Source organism: Bufo bufo, chromosome 1 (genome assembly GCF_905171765.1).
Source record: "Bufo bufo chromosome 1, aBufBuf1.1, whole genome shotgun sequence".
Classification (NCBI taxonomy): Eukaryota; Metazoa; Chordata; class Amphibia; order Anura; family Bufonidae; genus Bufo; species Bufo bufo.
This window is the reverse complement of record NC_053389.1, coordinates 234,256,395-234,276,300: the sequence shown is the minus strand read 5'-3', so window position 1 is coordinate 234,276,300 and position 19,906 is coordinate 234,256,395. Positions and strand designations below refer to the sequence as shown.

Genomic DNA, 19,906 nt, shown 5'->3' with positions numbered 1-19,906 from the left:
TCTTTATTATTTTTCCCTTATAACATGGTTATAAGGGAAAATAAAAGCATTGTTAATACAGAATGCATAGTAAAATAGTGATGGAGGGGTTAAAAAATAAAAAACTATTAATAAACTCACCTTAATCCACTTGAACGCTCAGCCTGGCATGTCTTCTTTCTTTTTTGATAAAAAGGACCTGTGGTGACGTCACTGCGCTTATGATGGATCATGTGATAAGTGCAGTGATGTCATCAAAGGTCCTTTACCCAGGTCCTGAAGAAAGTAGAAAGAAGACGAGATCCACTACGCGATCAAGTGGATGGGGTGAGTTAAATTTGTTTATTATTTTTAACCCCTCAATGGACATTTTAGTAAGCATTCTGTATTATGAATGCTATTATTTTCCCTTATAACCATGTTATAAGGAAAAATAATAAAATCTACAGAACACCGATCCCAAATCCGAACTTCTGTGAAGAAGTTCGGGTCGGGGTACCAAACATGCCGATTTTTCTCACACGCGTGCAAAACGCATTAAACCGCTTTGCACTTGCACATAAAAATCGCACATTTTCCCGCAACGCACCCGCATCTTGTCCGACCCTCACACGCGACGTCCGTGTGAAAGAGGCCTGAGGGTACTTTCACATGGTCAGTATTTTTCATCAATATTTGGCCTCGTTCACATTTCCATGTCCGTTTGACATCCACAGAAATTCCGTCTGTGTTTCATCTGTGAAGAATCCGTGTTTGGTCCGTGTGTCATCCATATTCCACAGACACTGCTCAGCTACAGATTAATTTCCAGAGCATCTCCTTTCAATGGTCCATGAAACACTGACAGAACATGGATGCCATGTTGTGTCAGTGTTTTTTCACGGACCTATAGATTTAAATGGGCGTTTCTGGTCTGCATCACAAACCAAAATGTCTCTATGATTTTTTAACTGATGTGTGAATAAACACATCTAAATCAGTGGGTATGTGTGCTGTCCGTGGAAAATGCAGATAGCGCACGTCGGTGACGGAAATGTGAACGAGGCCTTTGTAAGCCAAAACCAGGAGTGTGTCCAAAACACAGAAGAGGCACAAATCTTACCATCTTACCACATGTACTTGAACATGTGCAAGCTGGGCCTGTGCTGCAGACCGCATATTGCAGTCTGCAATGCACGGGCTCAGACCGTAGGGCCGCTGCATGTGGATGTGGACCCACTCACTTGAAAGGGGTTCGCAATCCGCATCGCAAAAAAGTACTGCATGCACTACTTTTTTGCGATGCAGAGGCACGGACAGAAACCCCATGGAAGAACTCCGTGATGCTTCCATGCCTCCGTTCCGCAGCGCCCTTCCGGATTGCAGACCCAATCAAGTGAATAGTTCCACATCCGTGATGCAGGGTGTACATGGCCGGTGCCCGTGTATTGCAGACCCGCTGTTTGCGGGCCGCAATACAGCCACGGCCGTGTGCATGAGGTCTAAAGGATCCACTCGTGGTTTTAGATTATAAATAATGATGCAAAATACTGAGAAAATACTGACCATATGAAAGTGGCCTAAGGGTAAATTCACATGTGGCAGTTTTGGTACTGAAATTTCTGCAACAAATCTGCCACATGTGAACATATCCTAAAGTCAACAAAAGAAAAAAATGTCACAAAAGCATATGGGATGAGACGTGCTGCACTTACAACAATCCACACCATGTCATATAAAGAATGTGGGTGTTACAGGGGTTCTCCGAGTTTTTAACAGTCTGTTAAAATAATTCACAAAATTACATTCTCAATCCCCCTCCGATCCAGGTTCTCTGTGCCAGGCTGCAGCCATGATGTATTGTTTTGTCCGCAGTGGTGACGTCCTGTATACCACTGCAGCCACTTACTGGCCTCAGCAGTGTACTGCACGAGACTGCTGAGGCAGGATGTCAACACTGCCAAAACAACACACTGTGACTGCGGTCCAACAGAGGGGACAGAGTGGTGCTACTGGATCGGATGAGGAGATACTGTTTTTTTTTTATTATTATTATTTTAACACACTCCCAGCAGTTGTGAAAAAATTTTAAAGAAGAACTCGGCAACCCCTTTAAATGCATAGTATGAATGGGATGTTTTTCTCCAAGCCTACAGAGGTTCTCAGGCAGGGTCGTTGCTAGGGTCTCAAAAGAATCAGGGCCCAAGCCCCAATGTATATGTGTCAAATTCTTGATGCAACCCCACCCCCAGTGTATGGACATTACATTCAGAACTCTCACACATACCGGATTATACAGCATTAAAGAGGACCTTTCACTAGAATAAAACATCTAAACTAAGTATACAGACGTGTAGAGCGGCACCCAGGGGTCCCCCTGTACTTACTGTTATACCTGGGCGCCGCTCCGTTCTCCCGGTATAGCCTCCGGTATCTTCATAGTTAGGCTCCACCCAGGGGAACCTGCCGGCGTCTCTTTCTCCTATGCTGTAGCGCTGGCCAATCGCAGCGCTCAGCTCATAGCCTGAGAGAAAAAAAAAAACTCTCAGGCTATGAGCTGAGTGCTGCGATTGGCCAGCGCTACAGCATAGGAGAATGAGACGCCGGCAGGTTCCCCTGGGTGGAGCCCTAACTATGAAGATACCGGAGCCTATAACCGGGAGAACGGAGCGGCGCCCAGGTATAACAGTAAGTGCAGGGGGATCCCTGGGCGCCGCTCTCCATGGCTGTATAGTTAGTTTAGATGTTTTATTCTAGTGAAAGGTCCTCTTTAAAGAGGACCTTTCACCAGAATAAAGTATCTAAACTGATTATATAGACGTGTAGAGCGGCGCCCAGGGGTCCCCCTGCACTTACTGTTATCCCCGGGCGCCGCTCCGGTTATAGCCTCCGGTATCTTCATAGTTAGGCTCCACCCAGGGGAACCTGCCGGCGTCTCATTCTCCCATGCTGTAGCGCTGGCCAATCCAGTGGCTATACATTATATCCAGTGATGTCTCCTCTGACGTAGACGTTCTCTTTCCTCAACTTCTCCATCCAGCCCAGACAACACATGACGACTTCTTTCAGCCACGTCTTGCCTCTGCAGAGTTTGCCACACGGACATCTTAGGTTCCTCACAATTCTATCATCCTCCTCCTGGTGCCCCAACAGTGTTATCCTGCTGCTACCCCCAATACTGTGCCCGCTGTGCTCTCCAATGCCCCCAAATACTACTTACAAAATAACAATGCCATACAGATAGTCCCCAAAGTGTTCCCAAATGTCCACCAGTAATAATGATTCTCTCCGCAGTGCCCTCCATATTGTGCCCAATAACAATGGACCCCCCCCCCCCCAGTAGTAATGTCCCAAAGTGCCCCCTGTAGTGATAAAGCTCCCCAAAGTGCATCCAGTAGTAATAAGGCTCCTCCATAAGGCTACCCAGTAGTTATAATGCCCCTATATTGCCCACACTAGGTATCCACATCTAGTACACCCAATAAATATAATGCCCCTTGTAGTGCCCCAGTAGTTATAATGCCCCCCTCTAGTACACCCAGTAGTTACAATGCCCTTTTAGTTTCCCCAGTAGTTATAGTGCCCCCCTCTAGTACACCCAGTAGTTACAATGCCCTTTTAGTTTCCCCAGTAGGTATAGTGCCCCCCTCTAGTACACCCAGTAGTTACAATGCCCTTTTAGTTTCCCCAGTAGTTATAGTGCCCCCGATAGATATAATGCACCTAGTAAGTATAATGTCCTAATAGTTATAATGGCCCTCTATCCTATCCTCTGGATCGGTCATCAATATCAGATCAGCAGGGCTCCAACACCCAGCACCCCTACCGATTAGCTGTTTGAAGAGACTGCGGTGCTCACCACGGCCTCATAGCAGCTTACTGAGAACAGCACCTCCATTGTATAGTGGCTGTGTCTGGTATTGCAGGCCAGGCACATTCACTTGAATGGGACTGAGCTGCACCTAGGCCACGTGCCACTGGCCTAGGAAGCTGCACGTTTTCCCAAGATCTTGTGGCGTTTGACACGGAAATGCTGTCACTTTGCTGCAGATTTTACCCTCTGCATTGCAAAGCGTCAAATCCATGTCAGATATTGATATACTGCTCCCCCACATGTCATGTATTCAGGTGCATATACTGGGGACCTACCACACTCAGTTCCCATGTGGAAAATGCATTTACAGGACACATGCCCATAACCCTAACTGTCCTTTATTCGAAGTTCACCTCTTTCCTCATGGTTGGCCTGCCCACAGCCACCAGTAACAGTGCAGCTCCCTGCGCCCCAGTGCTCCAGGGCATGATGGATGGGCGCGCTCCGATAGGTTGCTTACAGCAACAAGGCAAATTCTGCAACGTTTTAAAAAGTACAGTTGCATGCGTTCCTGTCATGGCGACTATACTATAGACTAGTATCTATGTGTAGTACATGGAGCGGTTCGGCTAACAAGCTACAGGTTTACTATCCCTTTAAGCCTACAGGCAGGCAAGGCAACCACGTTCCTCGTCATCCAATCCGTGCAGCCCCGTCCCGCCTACCAGCCAATCATATCAGTTGTATCATCACTTGCATCAGGAACAAACTGAAACCTTTACGATTATTTGGCTTATGACAACGGGTGGGCGGAGCTATATTCGTGGCCGCAAACAGCCTCAACATCCGGGTCTCACGGTGTACGGGTGGTGATCGTTGTGCACACGGTACTTGTGACAGGGACCTCCGTGCTAAAACTACACATGCATTCTGGGTGCTGTAGTTCCATAGCACACCTCGAGCCATGTATTATCTAAAAGAAACAATTATTGGTGTGTGTAGATATATATATAATTTTTGTGCCCTGTTATAAAACATGGTCTGGAAAATGGGCTTTAGGGCCACAAAAAAATTCTAGGCCAGGGGTAGGCAGCCTCTGGCACCCCAGCTGTTGTGAAACAGCAACTCCCATACTTGCTCTGCTCTTCTCAGAACTCTCATAGAAATGAATGGAGCATGTTGGGAATTGTAGTTTCATAAACGTTGGAGTGCGGAAAGTTGCTGAGCTGACCCCTGGTCTAGGTCTTCTCTGCCTTGTTAAGGTCCCTTTCACACGGTCAAGTTTTCCGCGCGGGTGCAATGCGAGACGTGAACGCATAGCGCCCGCACTGAATCCGTACCCATTCATTTCAATGGGTCTGTGTACATGAGCCTTTTTTTTCACCCATCACTTGTGCGTTGCATGAGAATTGCAGCATGTTCTATAGTCTGCGTTTTTTTTGCAGCATATTCTATAGTCTGCGTATTCTATAGTCCGCATTGTATCCGGAAGCAAGTGCGGATACATTTTTCACTGACGGTTGCTAAGAGATGTTGTTTGTAAACCTTCAGTTTTTTATCACGCGCATGAAAAACGCATCAAAACGCATTGCACTCGCTGACTGAACTTGCTTGCAAAATGGTGCGAGTTTCCCTGAACACATCTGGACCTAATCTGTCCGGGATTTTAACCCTTTAGTGACCAGCCTATTTTGGGCCTCACCGACCAAGCGTTTTTCTTTCTTTTTTCATCATCGCGTTCCAAGAGCTATACGTTTTTTTTTTTTCTGTCTATATAGCTTTATGAGGTCTTGTTTTTTGCGGGACAAGTTGTAGTTTTTAATGGTGCCATTTTGGGGTACACATAACCTTCTGATTAACTTTTATTAACTCTTTCTGGGAGGGAGATGGGAAAAACGGCAATAGTGCCACTATGTTTTTAAGTTATAGATTTTACGGCTTTCATTTTTCAGTATAAATAACATATCTTTAGTCTCTGGGTCAGTACGATTACAGTGATACCAAATACATATGTTTTTTTTTACGTTTTACTACTTTTTTGCAATAAAACCCCCTTTTTTTTTTTTAAGAAAAATATGTTTTTGCATTGCTACTTCCCAAGACCCGTAACTTTTTTATTTTTTGTTATATGGAGTTGTGTGAGGGCTTCATTTTTGGTGGACGACTTGTATTTTTCATTGGTATCATTTTGGAGTAAATGGCGCTTTTTCATCGCTTTCTATTACATTTTTTCAGTGGCAACTAAGAATAAATTAGCAATTCTGTCATTTTTTATTTTTTTTATGGCGTTCACCGTAGGGGATAATTTACGTGATATTTATGTAGTCCAGGTCGTTACGGACGCGGCAATTCCAAAATGATGGGGAAGATACATTTTTTTGCAATGTTTTTAATTGAAAAGCTTATATTCAATGGGAAAAAAAAGCGTAATTTTTTTTTTTATTGAATAAATGAGGTTTTTGTTTTACTTTTTTTACCACTTAATAGTCCCACAAGGAGACTATAACAGACAACTTTTTGATTGCTTTTAAAATGCAATGCATTGTTCCTATAGTGCATTGCATTTTAATGGCAATGCTATTCTGACATTGACAGGCAGGAAAATTACTCAAGGCTGGTCTGGGGCCTACATCAGACCCCAGGCAGCCTTCACACACACATCGGCACCCCGCAATCGCATTTGCAGGGTGCCGATGGGAGACAGAGGGAGTCTGCTCCCTCTGTCAGCACTTTACATGCGGCGGGCACCGTTGCCCATGGCATGTTAAGTGTTACAAAGCCCTGATCAGCACTCCAGTAAAAAAGTGGCGTCCCAGCCTAAGGCCCCTTAATCACCGCCATAAAAAGGCGTATGTGTGGTCAGGCGGATGTCTGACACCCGGCACTCCCGCCAATCAGCTGGTTGAAACAAGGCCACGCTTCGTGCAACTAATGAAAGGAAGGCTGCGCTCTCCCAGAGCTTGGTCTTCTTTTCAACCAGCTGATCAGCGGGGAGTCGGGTGTCAGACATCCGCCAATCTAATATTAATGAGCTATCCTGAGGATAGGTCATCAATACAAAAATCCCGGAAAACCTCTTTTTAGTTGCTTGTGAATATTTGATGCGGATTCCACACCAAAAAGGCGCCAGCCGCCGCAGTGTATCTGCCTGTCGTTGGTAGTAGGTCACACTTTAATGCCACAATCCTGCCAAGGACGGACATGTCCTCATGGACATCATTGGAAGCCGCTGGTATCTCTCCTGGTTTAGATTCATTCAATGAGGCTAAACCGCAAGTAGGTCCGCTCCAGAATCCGGACTGGTTTCTTCCACCGAATTTGAGGTGGATTTTTACCTTTGCAAAAACCACGGTGTGAACTGTCACGGTGCCACAAAAGCATGCAGAAAAAAGTTGCACTTGATCATAGCTATTCTAAAATTCCTGCCACAGTTTGCTGTGCTGATCTCTGCACCGCACTACTACGGTGGTACACTAGCGGACTGTATCTCTCACTCACACTGTGTGTATACATCGGGGCTGTACATCATTATCGTGTAGTAACTGCATTGTTTTGTATTGAAAGGTCACAGACAGCACTGACATCTGCTAGTCACCTGACCATGGCGGTGACAGAGAACGTATCCAGCTGTTCCCTGAGCGCCATGTGGGACTGGTCACACTTGTCGCTTTCAGGCACGCCCCCAGCCTTTTCTTTATTGGACGCAGCTACTGACCTGCTGGTGCTAGAGAGGAACTTTGCAGGTGCCCTAGAACTGTGCGAGCGAGGCCTGCAGATCATAACTACAGAACCAAGGGACACAAAGTGAGTGTCAGACATCATCTGCCCTATATACCAGTCCTAAATGTGTCCATAGGGGGCAGTATCATCGTTATTTTCTTGTACATAGGCGGCAGTATTATAGTAGTTATATTCTTGTACATAGGGGGCAGTATTATAGTAGTTATATTCTTGTACATAGGAGGCAGTATTATAGTAGTTATATTCTTGTACATAGGAGGCAGTATTATAGTAGTTATATTCTTGTACATAGGAGGCAGTATTATAGTAGTTATATTCTTGTACATAGAAGCAGTATTATAGTAGTTATATTCTTGTACCTAGGAGGCAGTATTATAGTAGTTATATTCTTGTACATAGGAGCAGTATTATAGTAGGTATATTCTTGTACATAGGAGGCAGTATTATAGTAGTTATATTCTTGTACATAGGAGGCCGTATTATAGTAGTTATATTCTTGTACATAGGAGGCAGTATTATAGTAGTTATATATAGGGGCAGTATTATAGTAGTTATATTCTTGTACATAGGGGGCAGTATTATAGTAGTTATATTGTTGTACATAGGAGGCAGTATTATAGTAGTTATATTCTTGTACATAGGATGCAGTATTATAGTAGTTATATTGTTGTACATAGGAGGCAGTATTATAGTAGTTATATTGTTGTACATAGGAGGCAGTATTATAGTAGTTATATTCTTGTACATAGGGTGCAGTATTATAGTAGTTATATTCTTGTACATAGGAGGCAGTATTATAGTAGTTATATTCTTGTACATAGGGGGCAGTATTATAGTAGTTATATTCTTGTACATAGGAGGCAGTATTATAGTAGTTATATTCTTGTACATAGGATGCAGTATTATAGTAGTTATATTCTTGTACATAGGAGGCAGTATTATAGTAGTTATATTATTGTACATAGGGGGCAGTATTATAGTAGTTAAATTATTGTACATAGGAGGCAGTATTATAGTAGTTATATTCTTGTACATAGGGGGCAGTATTATAGTAGTTATATTCTTGTACATAGGAGGCAGTATTATAGTAGTTATATTCTTGTACATAGGGGCAGTATTATAGTAATTATATTTTTGTACATAGGGGGCAGTATTTTAGTAGTTATATTCTTGTACATAGGGGGCAGTATTATAGTAGTTATATTTTTGCACCTAGGGGCAGTATTATAGTAGTTATATTCTTGTAAATAGAGTGCAGTATTACAGTAGTTATATTGCTGTACATAGGGGGCAGTATTATAGTAGTTATATTCTTGTAAATAGAGTGCAGTATTACAGTAGTTATATTGCTGTACATAGGGGGCAGTATTATAGTAGTTATATTCTTGTATGTATGTGGCAGTATAAGGCCAGACACAGATGAGCGAGTCCAGTGAGAGAAAGCTGCTGCGTATGGCAGTGTGAGGTCCTGTTTCAAACTCCACTCCTCTGAAAGGATCATACAGTATTAGGGTCCATTCACACGTCCGTTTTGGTGTTCCGCATCCGTTCCGATTAAAAACGGAACGTTATGCGGATCCATTCATTTTCAATGGAATCCGCAAATAATCGGAGAGCACTCATGGTGCTCTCCGATTCCGTTCCGTGGGTTCCGTTATTCAGATCCTGGAAAAAATATATACCCTGTCCTACTATTTGTCCGATTTTGCGTTCCGTCATCCCATTCTAGTCAATGGATCCGTCAAAAAATCGGATGACATGCTAAAATCATCCTCATGTCATCCAGATTTTCGGATCCGCAAAAAACAGGAACGTTTATCTGGAAAGGTAAAAATACTGACGTGTGAATGCACCTTTATAATGCTGTGTGTCTATGCTTGACCTTGCTTCTACAGAATTAGGCCTCCTGCACACGATCATATCCGGTCCGCAAATTGCAGATCCACAAAACACAAATACCTGCTGTGTACGTTCCGCATTTTGCAGATCAGTAAGTCCTGCCTACTGTTAGAAATGCCTATTCTTGCCTGCAAGATTGCCAAAAATAGGACATGTTCTATTTCTTTTGCGCATCCCCGGAACGGAAATGTGGACAGAAGACGGTGCCCTGTCTGCATCTTTTGTTGCCCCATTGAAATGAATTGGGTCGCATCATTTTGTGGATTGGATGCGGACTGAAACTACAGTCATGTGCTTGAGGTCTTACACTGACATAATTCTGTCAGTGTAATATGATAGATTGCAGGTCTCACAGGGACACACAGCCTTCTAAATCAGTATAATGCTGTGCGATCCTGTCAGAGGAGCAGAGGTCAGAACGGGACCTCACACTGACACACGCTGCGATTTTCTTGCACTGAACTCGCTCGTCTGTGTCTGGTCTTATAATTCTTTTGACCTTTTGGGGCACTTCTTGATAGCTTTTACTCAGTTCAGTACACAGCAGAGGGTGATACTGAGCTCAGGTGAAAATAAAAGCTGTTCTGCACCCTGAGTTGTGACGGAGGGACCTGCTATAATCACACGTATCTCGGCAATGATTCCTGCTTCGGTTGTGTGACATTACATTGTATTATCTCATATTCCGGTGTAAAGTCCGTGCAGCAGCAGGATCAGCCCCCACCTGGTTTCCATGCCAGCACTGTGAGGTTTATTAGGTGGATTAAGTGTTCTGTATCACACCAGGTCCTGGGAGATCTGTTTGCCATAATGTTTAATTTAGACGGTGAAAACAATCAGGACCTTTGGTGCAGTGTGCGGATCTGAGCGCTGATAATCATGTAATGCGATAGCCTCGCTTGGTACAGTTTTATAATAACAAGGATTTAAAAGCACAGTTAATGGCACAGGATATAAAGTTTCGCACAAGTGCCCATGACTGGATCCTTAGCTTTTAGAGTTTTCAGTGTAAACTACAATCTTAATAGCGGAGAGGAACTGAAATACAAATGGGGAGATTTATCAAGGCTGGTGCAAAGCACTTCTGGCTTAGCATAGCAACCAATCAGATTCCACCTTTCATTTTCTGAAAGATGAAAGGTGAAATCTGATTGGTTGCTATGGACAACTAAGCCAGTTTTCCTTTGCACCAGTTTTGATAAATCTCCCTCATTGTCTTGTCGAAAGTTGCAGAACTCTGTAGTGATTAACTTTGCATAAAACCTGAAAATGCCTTTTTTGTAAGTGAAAACTATTTCACTGTGACTTTTTTCTGTAATTGTTTGTTCTATGCCCCCAGGAATGATCAGGTGAAGGCAGCCCTTGTGGTAATAGCGATCCAGGCCCTGGCAGAAATGGAGCGATGGCGGGAGGTGCTGCCCTGGCTGCTTCAGTATTACCGCCCACAAGAGATGCCACACAATATCATGGAGATGTGGTAATGTCACCCCTGGGCTGAACCATTCAAGGGTGGTCGTATAAAGATACCATTACAGTTTATGTGTAGAAGAAATGTATGTTATTATTGACATGGTTGTCAGTGGAAATAGTTAGCATGCTAATTGTTAGATATGCTTTTATAAAGTAGGTGGTGGGGGTTTGTTTCATGTCTATACAGACACTGAACAAGCAAGGAATGCTGGGAGAGTTCAGTTCTGAAGCTGCAGAATAGACAGTATAATACAGGATGTAACGCTGGAGTATAGTACAGGATGTAACTCTGGAGTATAGTACAGCATCTAACTCAGGAACAGTACAGGATAAGTAATATAATGTATGTACACAGTGACTACACAAGCAGAATAGTGAGTGCAGCTCTGGAGTATAATACAGGATGTAACCCAGGATCAGTACAGGATAAGTAATGTATGTACACAGTGACTCCACCAGCAGAATAGTAAGTGCTGCTCTGGAGTATAATACACGTTGTAACTCAGGATCAGTACAGGATAAGTAATGTATGTACACAGTGACTCCACCAGCAGAATAGTGAGTGCAGCTCTGGAGTATAATACAGGATGTAACTCAGGATCAGTACAGGATAAGTAATGTAATGTATGTTCACAGTGACTCCACCAGCAGAATAGGGAGTGCAGCTCTGGAGTATAATACAGGATGTAACCCAGGATCAGTACAGGATAAGTAATGTATGTACACAGTGACTCCACCAGCAGAATAGTGAGTGCAGCTCTGGAGTATAATATAGCATCTAAATAGGGATCAGTACAGGATAAGTAATGTATGCACACAGTGACTCCACCAGCAGAATAGTGAGTGCAGCTCTGGAGTATAATACAGGATGTAACCCAGGATCAGTACAGGATAAGTAATGTATGTACACAGTGACTCCACCAGCAGAATAGTGAGTGCAGCTCTGGAGTATAATACAGGATGTAACCCAGGATCAGTACAGGATAAGTAATGTATGTACACAGTGACTCCACCAGCAGAATAGTGAGTGCTGCTCTAGATTATAATACACGTTGTAACTCAGGATCAGTACAGGATAAGTAATGTATGTACACAGTGACTCCACCAGCAGAATAGTGAGTGCAGCTCTGGAGTATAATACAGGATGTAACTCTGGAGTATAGTACAGCATGTAACTCTGGAGTATAATACATGATGTAACTCAGGAACAGTACAGGATAAGTAATATAATGTATGTACACAGTGACTACACCAGCAGAATAATGAGTGCAGCTCTGGAGTATAATACAGAATGTAACTCAGGATCAGTACAGGATAAGAAATGTAATGTATATACACAGTGACTACATCAGCAGAATAGTGAGTGCAGCTCTGGAGTATAATACAGCATCTAAATCGGGATCAGTACAGGATAAGTAATGTACGTGCACACAGTGACTCCACCAGCAGAATAGGGAGTGCAGCTCCGGAGTATAATACAGGAAGTAAGTTAATAGCAGTACAGGATAAGTAACATCTCATGACCTCCTTCTGTTTCTGCAGCCTCCTCCTGTATAGCAGAGTGAAGCAGCCCCATGTGATGCTGGAGCTGAGCAGAGATTGGCTTAGAGGTCACGTCGCTTATCCTTCACTGCAGTATAAGAGAGTAGCGGAGCTGCATCTTATAAATATTCTCCTCCCCCTTGGTCACTTCTCAGAGGCCGAGGAGTTGGCGCAGGACCCTCAGTTGTTTTCAAAACAGCAACAGGAAGTGGTGCTAACAGCCGTGAGAGAGGAAAAGCGCCGGTTGGAACGAGAGGAGGAGGAGGCCAAAGTTGAAAGAGAGCGTGTGAGCCATGAACAGTCAGTCAGCCCATCAGGTATAATCCTCTAATTCTGGGGATCATGCATGGTCAGCACTCAATGCCATTTATCGACCATATTTCTGGAGAGTTTCACTTTCTCGTCATTTACAAGATCTCTGCTTGCTGTTTGGTATAGGGAACAGTCTTGTTTACATCTAGAGACTTAAAGGGGTTGCCCGAGTTATTGCAAAAAGTGCCCAGAGGCACTAACTCTAATGAAATAGAAGGTATACTTACCAGTTATCACATGGATACTTTTTACAATAACTCTGAAAAGATCAGCTCTGCACTGTTTGTTACAGTGTGTCTGTGCAGGTAAAACATATCAGTCTGGACCACACAGGGATGTTTAGACTGGATACAACTGTAGTAAATCCACTGATGTGAGAACTGTTAGCTTTGGTTACGTTTTTAATCTCCACAACAATGTGCCCACTCACTGACAGCAAACAGGTGTACATTGTGCAGTTCATCAGATGTCTATGAGTGCACATAGGCTTGAGATTTTGCCCTTCTGAGTGCAGAACAATTATTGGGACTTGGAGATGGCATTTTGCTGCAGCTTCTGACCCTTGGCCATTGGTGATGGTGGTTTCCTTCTAGGCCACTGGCAGTATTTCTGGGCTCAGAGATATTTTATCGATTTACAGAATTCGCTTTATGATTGAACGGACTCTTTTTGCATTGCAGGAAATGTAAGAGCAAGATATCTGCAGGTTGCTCAGCTGATTTATGGGGCCCTGAGTGCAGCACTGACGTGGACGCGTAAGATACCCCTCCGACTGGTACTGCTTGCACTCCTACTCATGTCAGTCATTCTCCTGCGTCTTGATCCAGGTAGGGTCAATGGTGATCACTGTAGGCGAATCACTACTGATCATAGGCACATCAGAAAATCTCCTTCTAACGTGTTGTGCACCTTTGGGGGGGATGTTGGCAACCCCCCACCTCTGGGCAGACCTGCGAAAGGAAGTATTCTTACCTGCTTCCCGGCCTCAGCTGCTCCTTTGCGCTACCTGGATATAAACTTCCTGTTTGATGCCATTGGTCACGTGATGCAAGGGGAGAAGGACACCGCTGCAGCCAGTGATTGGCTGTAGTTGCATCGAACAGGAAGTCTATATTCAGGGAGCTCTGCGGAGCAGCCAAGACCATGGAACGAAGGACCCGGGAGCCAGCACCGGGAAGCAGGTAAGTATGCTTCCATTCAGTGGTCTGTCCAGGAAGGGGGTACCCTATCAGTGTATAGTCACACTGTTTAATGTTAAGTGCACTTTGGCGTGTAAACCGTTTGTATTACAAACTGAAAAATGGTTCAAAAGCACTTGAAATCTGCTTCCCATGTTTTTCAGCAGGAAAAACACTGCATTCCTTTACAGTTGTGGGGGAGAGTTAGCAAAACTGGTGTAATGGAAAACTGGCTTAGGACAAGTTCACACTTCAGTTATTTGATCAGTTATCGGTTAGGGCTCATCCAGACGGCAGTATGCTATCCGCAAAAATGCAGATTGCATTCCGCATTTTTCCGGACACATAGACCCCGTCCTGATTTTTAATGACAAGTATAGGACATGTTTTATTTGTTTTGCGGAGCTGTAGAATGGAAGAAAAGGGCTCCATAGAAGTGAATGGGTCTGCTTCTAATCCGCAAAAAACATATCCACATTTTTGTGGATAGCATATGGCCGTCTGAAGGAGCTCTTATTGTAAGCAAAAAACAGGAAAGGGTCAAACACGCAGAACAGGTGCAGATCTTTCCATTATACCTTATCTCTGAGTAGGCTTCACTACTGGTGTTGACTCACAATAAGGTATAATGGAAAGATCTGCTCCTCTTCTGTGTTTTCGACCCTTTCCTGGTTTTCGCGCACAATCACTGATGGAAATAACTGATCAAATAACTGATGTATGAACTCAGCCTTAGTTGCCCATAGCCACCAATCAGATTGATCGTTTCATTTTCCAAAAAATAAAGGTGGAATCTGGTTGGTTACTATCGGCTACTAAGGCTAGCTTCACATCTCCGTCATTGTCATCCGGCAGCCAGTTCCAACAGAGAATGCCAAGAATTGGCCAGGCACAAACCGCAGCGTGCAGCGGTTTCTGTTCAGCCAGTTCTCCGTATATTTGCTGGCTCTCTGCCAGACCCCATTATAGTTGCATTCCAGTTGCATCTCTGGCAGTGCCTGATCAGGAGAACTCTCTGCCGGTACAACCTGTCGGAATTGCTTCCGGAAATTTGTTTTCCTTTACACCAGTTTTGCTAAATTTCCCCCAGTGTAGTTAACCACTTCCTGACCGCCGATTGACTATAAACATCCTGGGCGGTCGGGTTTATCTCTGAATGGACGTTCCATTCAGAGATGGCAGCTGCACGCTAATCGTGCAGCTGACGAGAGGGGGGGCCCGCTGTCAGTGACAGCAGGGCACCCCAGAGAGATCGCTGCCCGGTGGTCGTGTGACGGCCAGGGGAGTGCAGGAGCTGTCGGGTTTTCCATAGACCACGATCAGCCCTGCACTGAGGCTGTACAGCGTTGTATAGTGCTGTACAGCCTCTATGGGGGGTGTATTTCCCCTGTAACTGGGGCTACTATGTCAGAAATCAATAGTAAAAAAAAAAAAAAGTTAAATGTCCCCCAGAGATCTTGTATGACCTTATGGAGGACACAAAGTGTAAAATAAAAAAAATAAAAATAAAGTGTTTTGGAAAAAAAAAAAGTTTCACATTTAGAAAAAAAAAATTTCCCCCAAATCCGTCATTTAAAAAATGCTAAAAATAGAAGAAAAAAAAAAAAATAGACATATTTGGTATCACCGTGTCCGCAATGACTGGCTCTATAATAATATCACATGATCTACCCCATCATGTGAATGCCTTAAAAAAATAAAAAAAATAAACATTGCGCCAAAACAGATTTTTTTTAGTTAGCTCACCTCTCAAAAAACATAATGTTAATCAATCAAAAAGTGGTATGTACCCCAAAATAGTAGCAATAAAAACGTCACCTCATCCCGCAAAAAATAAGCCCCCACCCACATAGCCAGAAAAATAAAAAAATATGGCTGCATCCGTAATGACCGGATCTATAGAAATATCACATGATCTTCCCCATCCAGTGAACGGTGTAAAAAAAAATTTGAAAAAGGACACCAAACTGCGTTTTTTGTGACTTCACCTCCCAAAAAATGAGATTAAAAAAAGAAACCAGAAAGCCAAATGTACCCCAAAATGGTGCCAATAAAAACTACTGTTTGTCTCGCACAAAATAAGCCCTCACGCAGCTCATTCAACAAAAAATAAGAAAGTTATTGCTCTTAAAAACCATGTTAGAAAATCCAGATGCCGCTCCTTCCCTTCTGAGCCCTGATGTATTCCCAAATAACAGTTTACGACCACAATTGGAGTCTTACTGTATTCAGGGGAAAATAGGTAGCACATTGTGGGGGATTTTCTCATGTTATTGTTTGTGAAAAAGAAAGTTTGGGCCTAAAGCACAATTTTCTTGTAAAAAAAAAAATATTAATTAAATTTTTCATTTTCACATCCAAGTATTAAAAATTCTATGGAACACCTGTTGAGTGAAGTGCTTGCTACACCCCTTGGGTGGTGTAGTTTACAAAATGTGGTCACTTTTTGGGGGTTTTCACTGTGGGGTTATCTCAGGGTCTCTTCAAATGCAACATGGTGCCCAAAGAACATTCAAGCAAAATCTGCCCTCCAAAACCATATGGCGCTCATTGCCTTCTGAGCCCTGCCGTGTGACCATACATACGACCACATGTGGGGTGTTTCTGTGAACTGCAGAATCAGGGTAATAAGTATTGAGGTTTGTTTTGTTGTTAACCCTTGATGTGTTCCAGGAAAAAATTAAAATGGAAAAGCTGCAAAAAAAGTGAAATTTTGAAATTTCACCTCTATTTTGCTTTAATTCCTGTGGAATACTTAAAGGGTTAACAACATTTCTAAAATCAGTTTTGAATAGTTTGAGGGGTGTCGTTTATAAAATGGGGTCATTTATGGGTTGGTTCTATTATGTAAGCCCCACAAAGTGTCTTCAGAACTGAACTGGTCCTTAAAAAAGCTGACTTTGGAAATTTTCTTAAAAATTTCAAAAATTGCTTCTAAAATTCTAAATCGTCCTAAAAATATAAAAAATTACTAAAATTAGGGTCCATTCACACGTCCGCAATTTTGTTCCGCATTTTGCGGAACGGAATTGCGGACCCATTCATTTCTATCCGCACTTCCGGGTCCGCAATTCCGATCCCGAAAAAAATAGAACATGTCCTATTCTTGTCTGCAATTGCGGACAAGAATAGGCATTTTCTATTCAGTGCCGGCAATGTCCGTGTTTTGCAGATCCGCAAAACACACACGGACGTGTGAATGGACCCTTATGCCAACATAAAAGAGACATGTTAATTAATAAATATTTTATGAGGTATCACTATCTGTCTTAAAAGCAGAGAGATTCAAATTTAGAAAACATATTGACTCAAATTTACCAGTAACATGAAGTACAATGTGTCACAAGAAAACAATCTCAGAATTGCTTGAATAAGTAAGAGTGTTCCAAAGTTATTACCACATAAAGTGACATGTCAGATTTGCAAAATTAGGCCTGGAAAGGGGGCAAATGGCCCGGTCTGGAAGTGGTTAAAAAACGCATCAAGAAGTGCTATGCCACTTCTTGAAGTATTTTACTTAGTATTTTTCCCATTAGTCAATAGGAGGGGGAACATAGACTCCAAATGCACTGGTGTGCCCTTTGGAGTGTATTTTTTGCATTTATGCCATCAAAATGTGTGCAACATTAAAAAATCCATCATAAACCTCTAGTAAATGCCTGGATTTCCGAGGCTGATTTTCTCTTGACATCAGCCCCATGTTTTTCAGCTATCAGAAATAACTGTGTGAGCATAAAAAGATATGTCTACAATACAACCTATAGGGGTTCTCCGGGTTACAGATATTGATGACATATCCTCAGGATAAGTCATTAGTATCAGAATGGTGGGGGTTCAACAACTGGCACCCCCACAATCAGCTGTCTAGGGCTGCTGTGGCGCCGGAGAGGACACAGAATCCTCCATGCGCTGTGTACTGAAACTCCTCTCACATTCACTTGAATAGGGGCTGAGCTGCAGTTACCCCAGCATGGCCATAGCCATCTGCCTCCAGCTTAGTACACGTATAGTATCCAGCACGGTGGCCGCCCCAAACAGCTGATCAGTGGAGCTGCTAGAGAAGAGCTCATCAGTATCTGTAGCCCAGAGAACACCATTTCTTTTTTGGTGTTTTGCGTTTTCATTTTTTCCTTTCTACCTTCCAAAAGCCACAACTTTTTATACTTGTTGTCCACATAGCCATAGGAGGGCTTATTTTGTTGTGGAACAAGTTGTATTTTTATTTATTTAGTATTGGCCTATTTCATACATTGGGGACATATCACCTAGGATATGCCCCCAATGTCTGATAAGGGCCAGGCTCTACTATTTCCGTCATCCCCATAGAAGTAACTGGAGCGGTGGCCCTGCTTGCCCGGTGCGCTTCCCATTAATTTGTATTGGACTTCCAAAAATAGCCAAGTGCACCAGTTGGCCTTTTTCAGCACACCCATCGGAAAAAATGGAGGGTGGCTGTGCATGCACGGTCCGTTCTCTTTATCTTTACGGGCTCTGTTCTAGAGATAGATGCAGGTCCCAGAGGTGGCACCCGCACCTATCAGACTTTGGGGGCATGTCCTAGCAATGTGCCCCCAATATCTTATATTGGAAAACAGAAAACTAACTTTTTTGTGGGGTAAAAGTTACAAAAAAAGGCCCAATTCCAGAAAGGTTTTTTGAGTTTTCATGTTACGGCATTCACCATGCAATAAAAATGACATGACATCCTTATTCTTCAGGTCAGTATGATTACAGCGATACTACATTTTTATAGTTTCACCTTTTTTTTAACCCTTTCACTACCAGCGCCGTACATGTACGGCGCTGGAGCAATAGGCAAACATGGCGGCCGCTCACACGTGCGGCGGCAGGTCTCTGCTGTTTAAAACGCAAAAATGAAAAAACCCTCTGTATCCTAAGGGTTAAAGAATGAAAACCTTTGGGGGAAAAAAATCAACATTTTCTTTGCATCACAATTTTCTGATACCCATAATTTTTTTTTATATTTCTGTTTCGGAGTTGTATGAGGGCTTGTTTTTTGGTGGGAGAAACTATAATTTTTATTGATACCATTTAATAAAATCTGTCAGAAGGTGAAAGGAAATGGTACAACCCTGACCTGTCCCGTGTTTTCATGTGGCTTCTCTTCTCTTTTAGCTTCTCCAGCATCTCAAGGTCCGATATTACGTCTGCTGCTTCTGTTCCGCCAGACTTTCACTAGTTTATTCAAGAATCACTGAGCACACTCTTAAGTGGGGTTGAGAATAAAATGCCAGAGCTGCAGTATATACTGACACACAGACTGGAAAATACGTGAGAAGAAGCAGCAGCAAGAACAGTGTGGTTCTACATTCTGATACATTGTGTATCTCATTTTTAGAGGGGGAAAAAACTCCTGGATTTGACAAAATTGTAATTTAAATGTTAATTTATATTGATTTTTTGTAATAAACAGAATATGATTGTGCGGTTGATGGCTGTTATGATGGGAGTAATTGTAGGTTCCCATGGTGAGGTTGTGACATCATGTGATTCTCATTGTGATGTAAGAATTCTTCTATCCCCTGTCCACTAGTGAAGAGGACACCGAGGAACGCAGACACCGCTCACCACATTACAGACAATGGTAGATTCCTGCAGTTTTTATTCTCATAATGTTAGATTAGTGAACCGGTTACATTTCATATTCCCCCTCAGAGGGGAAGGAGGGGGGATTTTGTTTTAATGCACCCAAATTTATAACTTCTTCAATCCCTTGGTGCCCTAGAATACCCCAATAATTTTAATATAACAGCCTTTGATAAACTGGAAAACTGTTGAATTTTGGTCTCGATGTTTCTGGTCATCTACTGATCCAAATCCATAGGGACATGATTATATTTCAGTAGGCCCTGTGTGTATGGACTGTGTCTATTGGGTCATGGAAGTTCCATGCCTCCAGCCATAGGCCCGTAGATGGCTTCAGACTGGCATCAACGTCAACTTAAAGTATATCTGTGGATTCAGTTTAAAC

At 43.0% G+C, this 19,906-nt stretch overlaps 1 protein-coding gene across 3 annotated transcripts; it reads left to right on the top strand.

Annotated features, from left to right (window-relative positions):
• Positions 1-4,582: 4,582 nt before the first annotated feature.
• Positions 4,583-19,365, top strand: PEX26 (peroxisomal biogenesis factor 26). 3 transcript variants are annotated; one of them, XM_040437036.1, is made up of 7 exons: positions 6,905-7,048; positions 7,337-7,576; positions 10,752-10,889; positions 12,425-12,492; positions 12,580-12,741; positions 13,417-13,563; positions 19,051-19,365. In XM_040437036.1, exons 1-7 carry the CDS (start codon positions 7,032-7,034, stop codon positions 19,131-19,133), a joined length of 855 nt encoding a protein of 284 aa, XP_040292970.1. In that variant the 5' UTR covers positions 6,905-7,031; the 3' UTR covers positions 19,134-19,365. The 3 variants fall into 3 exon arrangements, with proteins under 3 accessions (XP_040292963.1, XP_040292970.1, XP_040292955.1); XM_040437029.1 differs by lacking the exon at positions 6,905-7,048 and adding an exon at positions 4,583-4,659 and having other exon boundaries at positions 12,425-12,741; XM_040437021.1 differs by having other exon boundaries at positions 6,907-7,048; positions 12,425-12,741.
• Positions 19,366-19,906: the final 541 nt, after the last annotated feature.

Bases quoted from the DNA above. Each gene is read 5' to 3' on its own strand.
- PEX26 (XM_040437021.1), top strand. The intron at 7,577-10,751 runs GTGAGTGTCAGA...CTATGCCCCCAG, and splicing joins ACAGAACCAAGGGACACAAA to GAATGATCAGGTGAAGGCAG. The intron at 13,564-19,050 runs GTAGGGTCAATG...CTTCTCTTTTAG, and splicing joins TCTCCTGCGTCTTGATCCAG to CTTCTCCAGCATCTCAAGGT.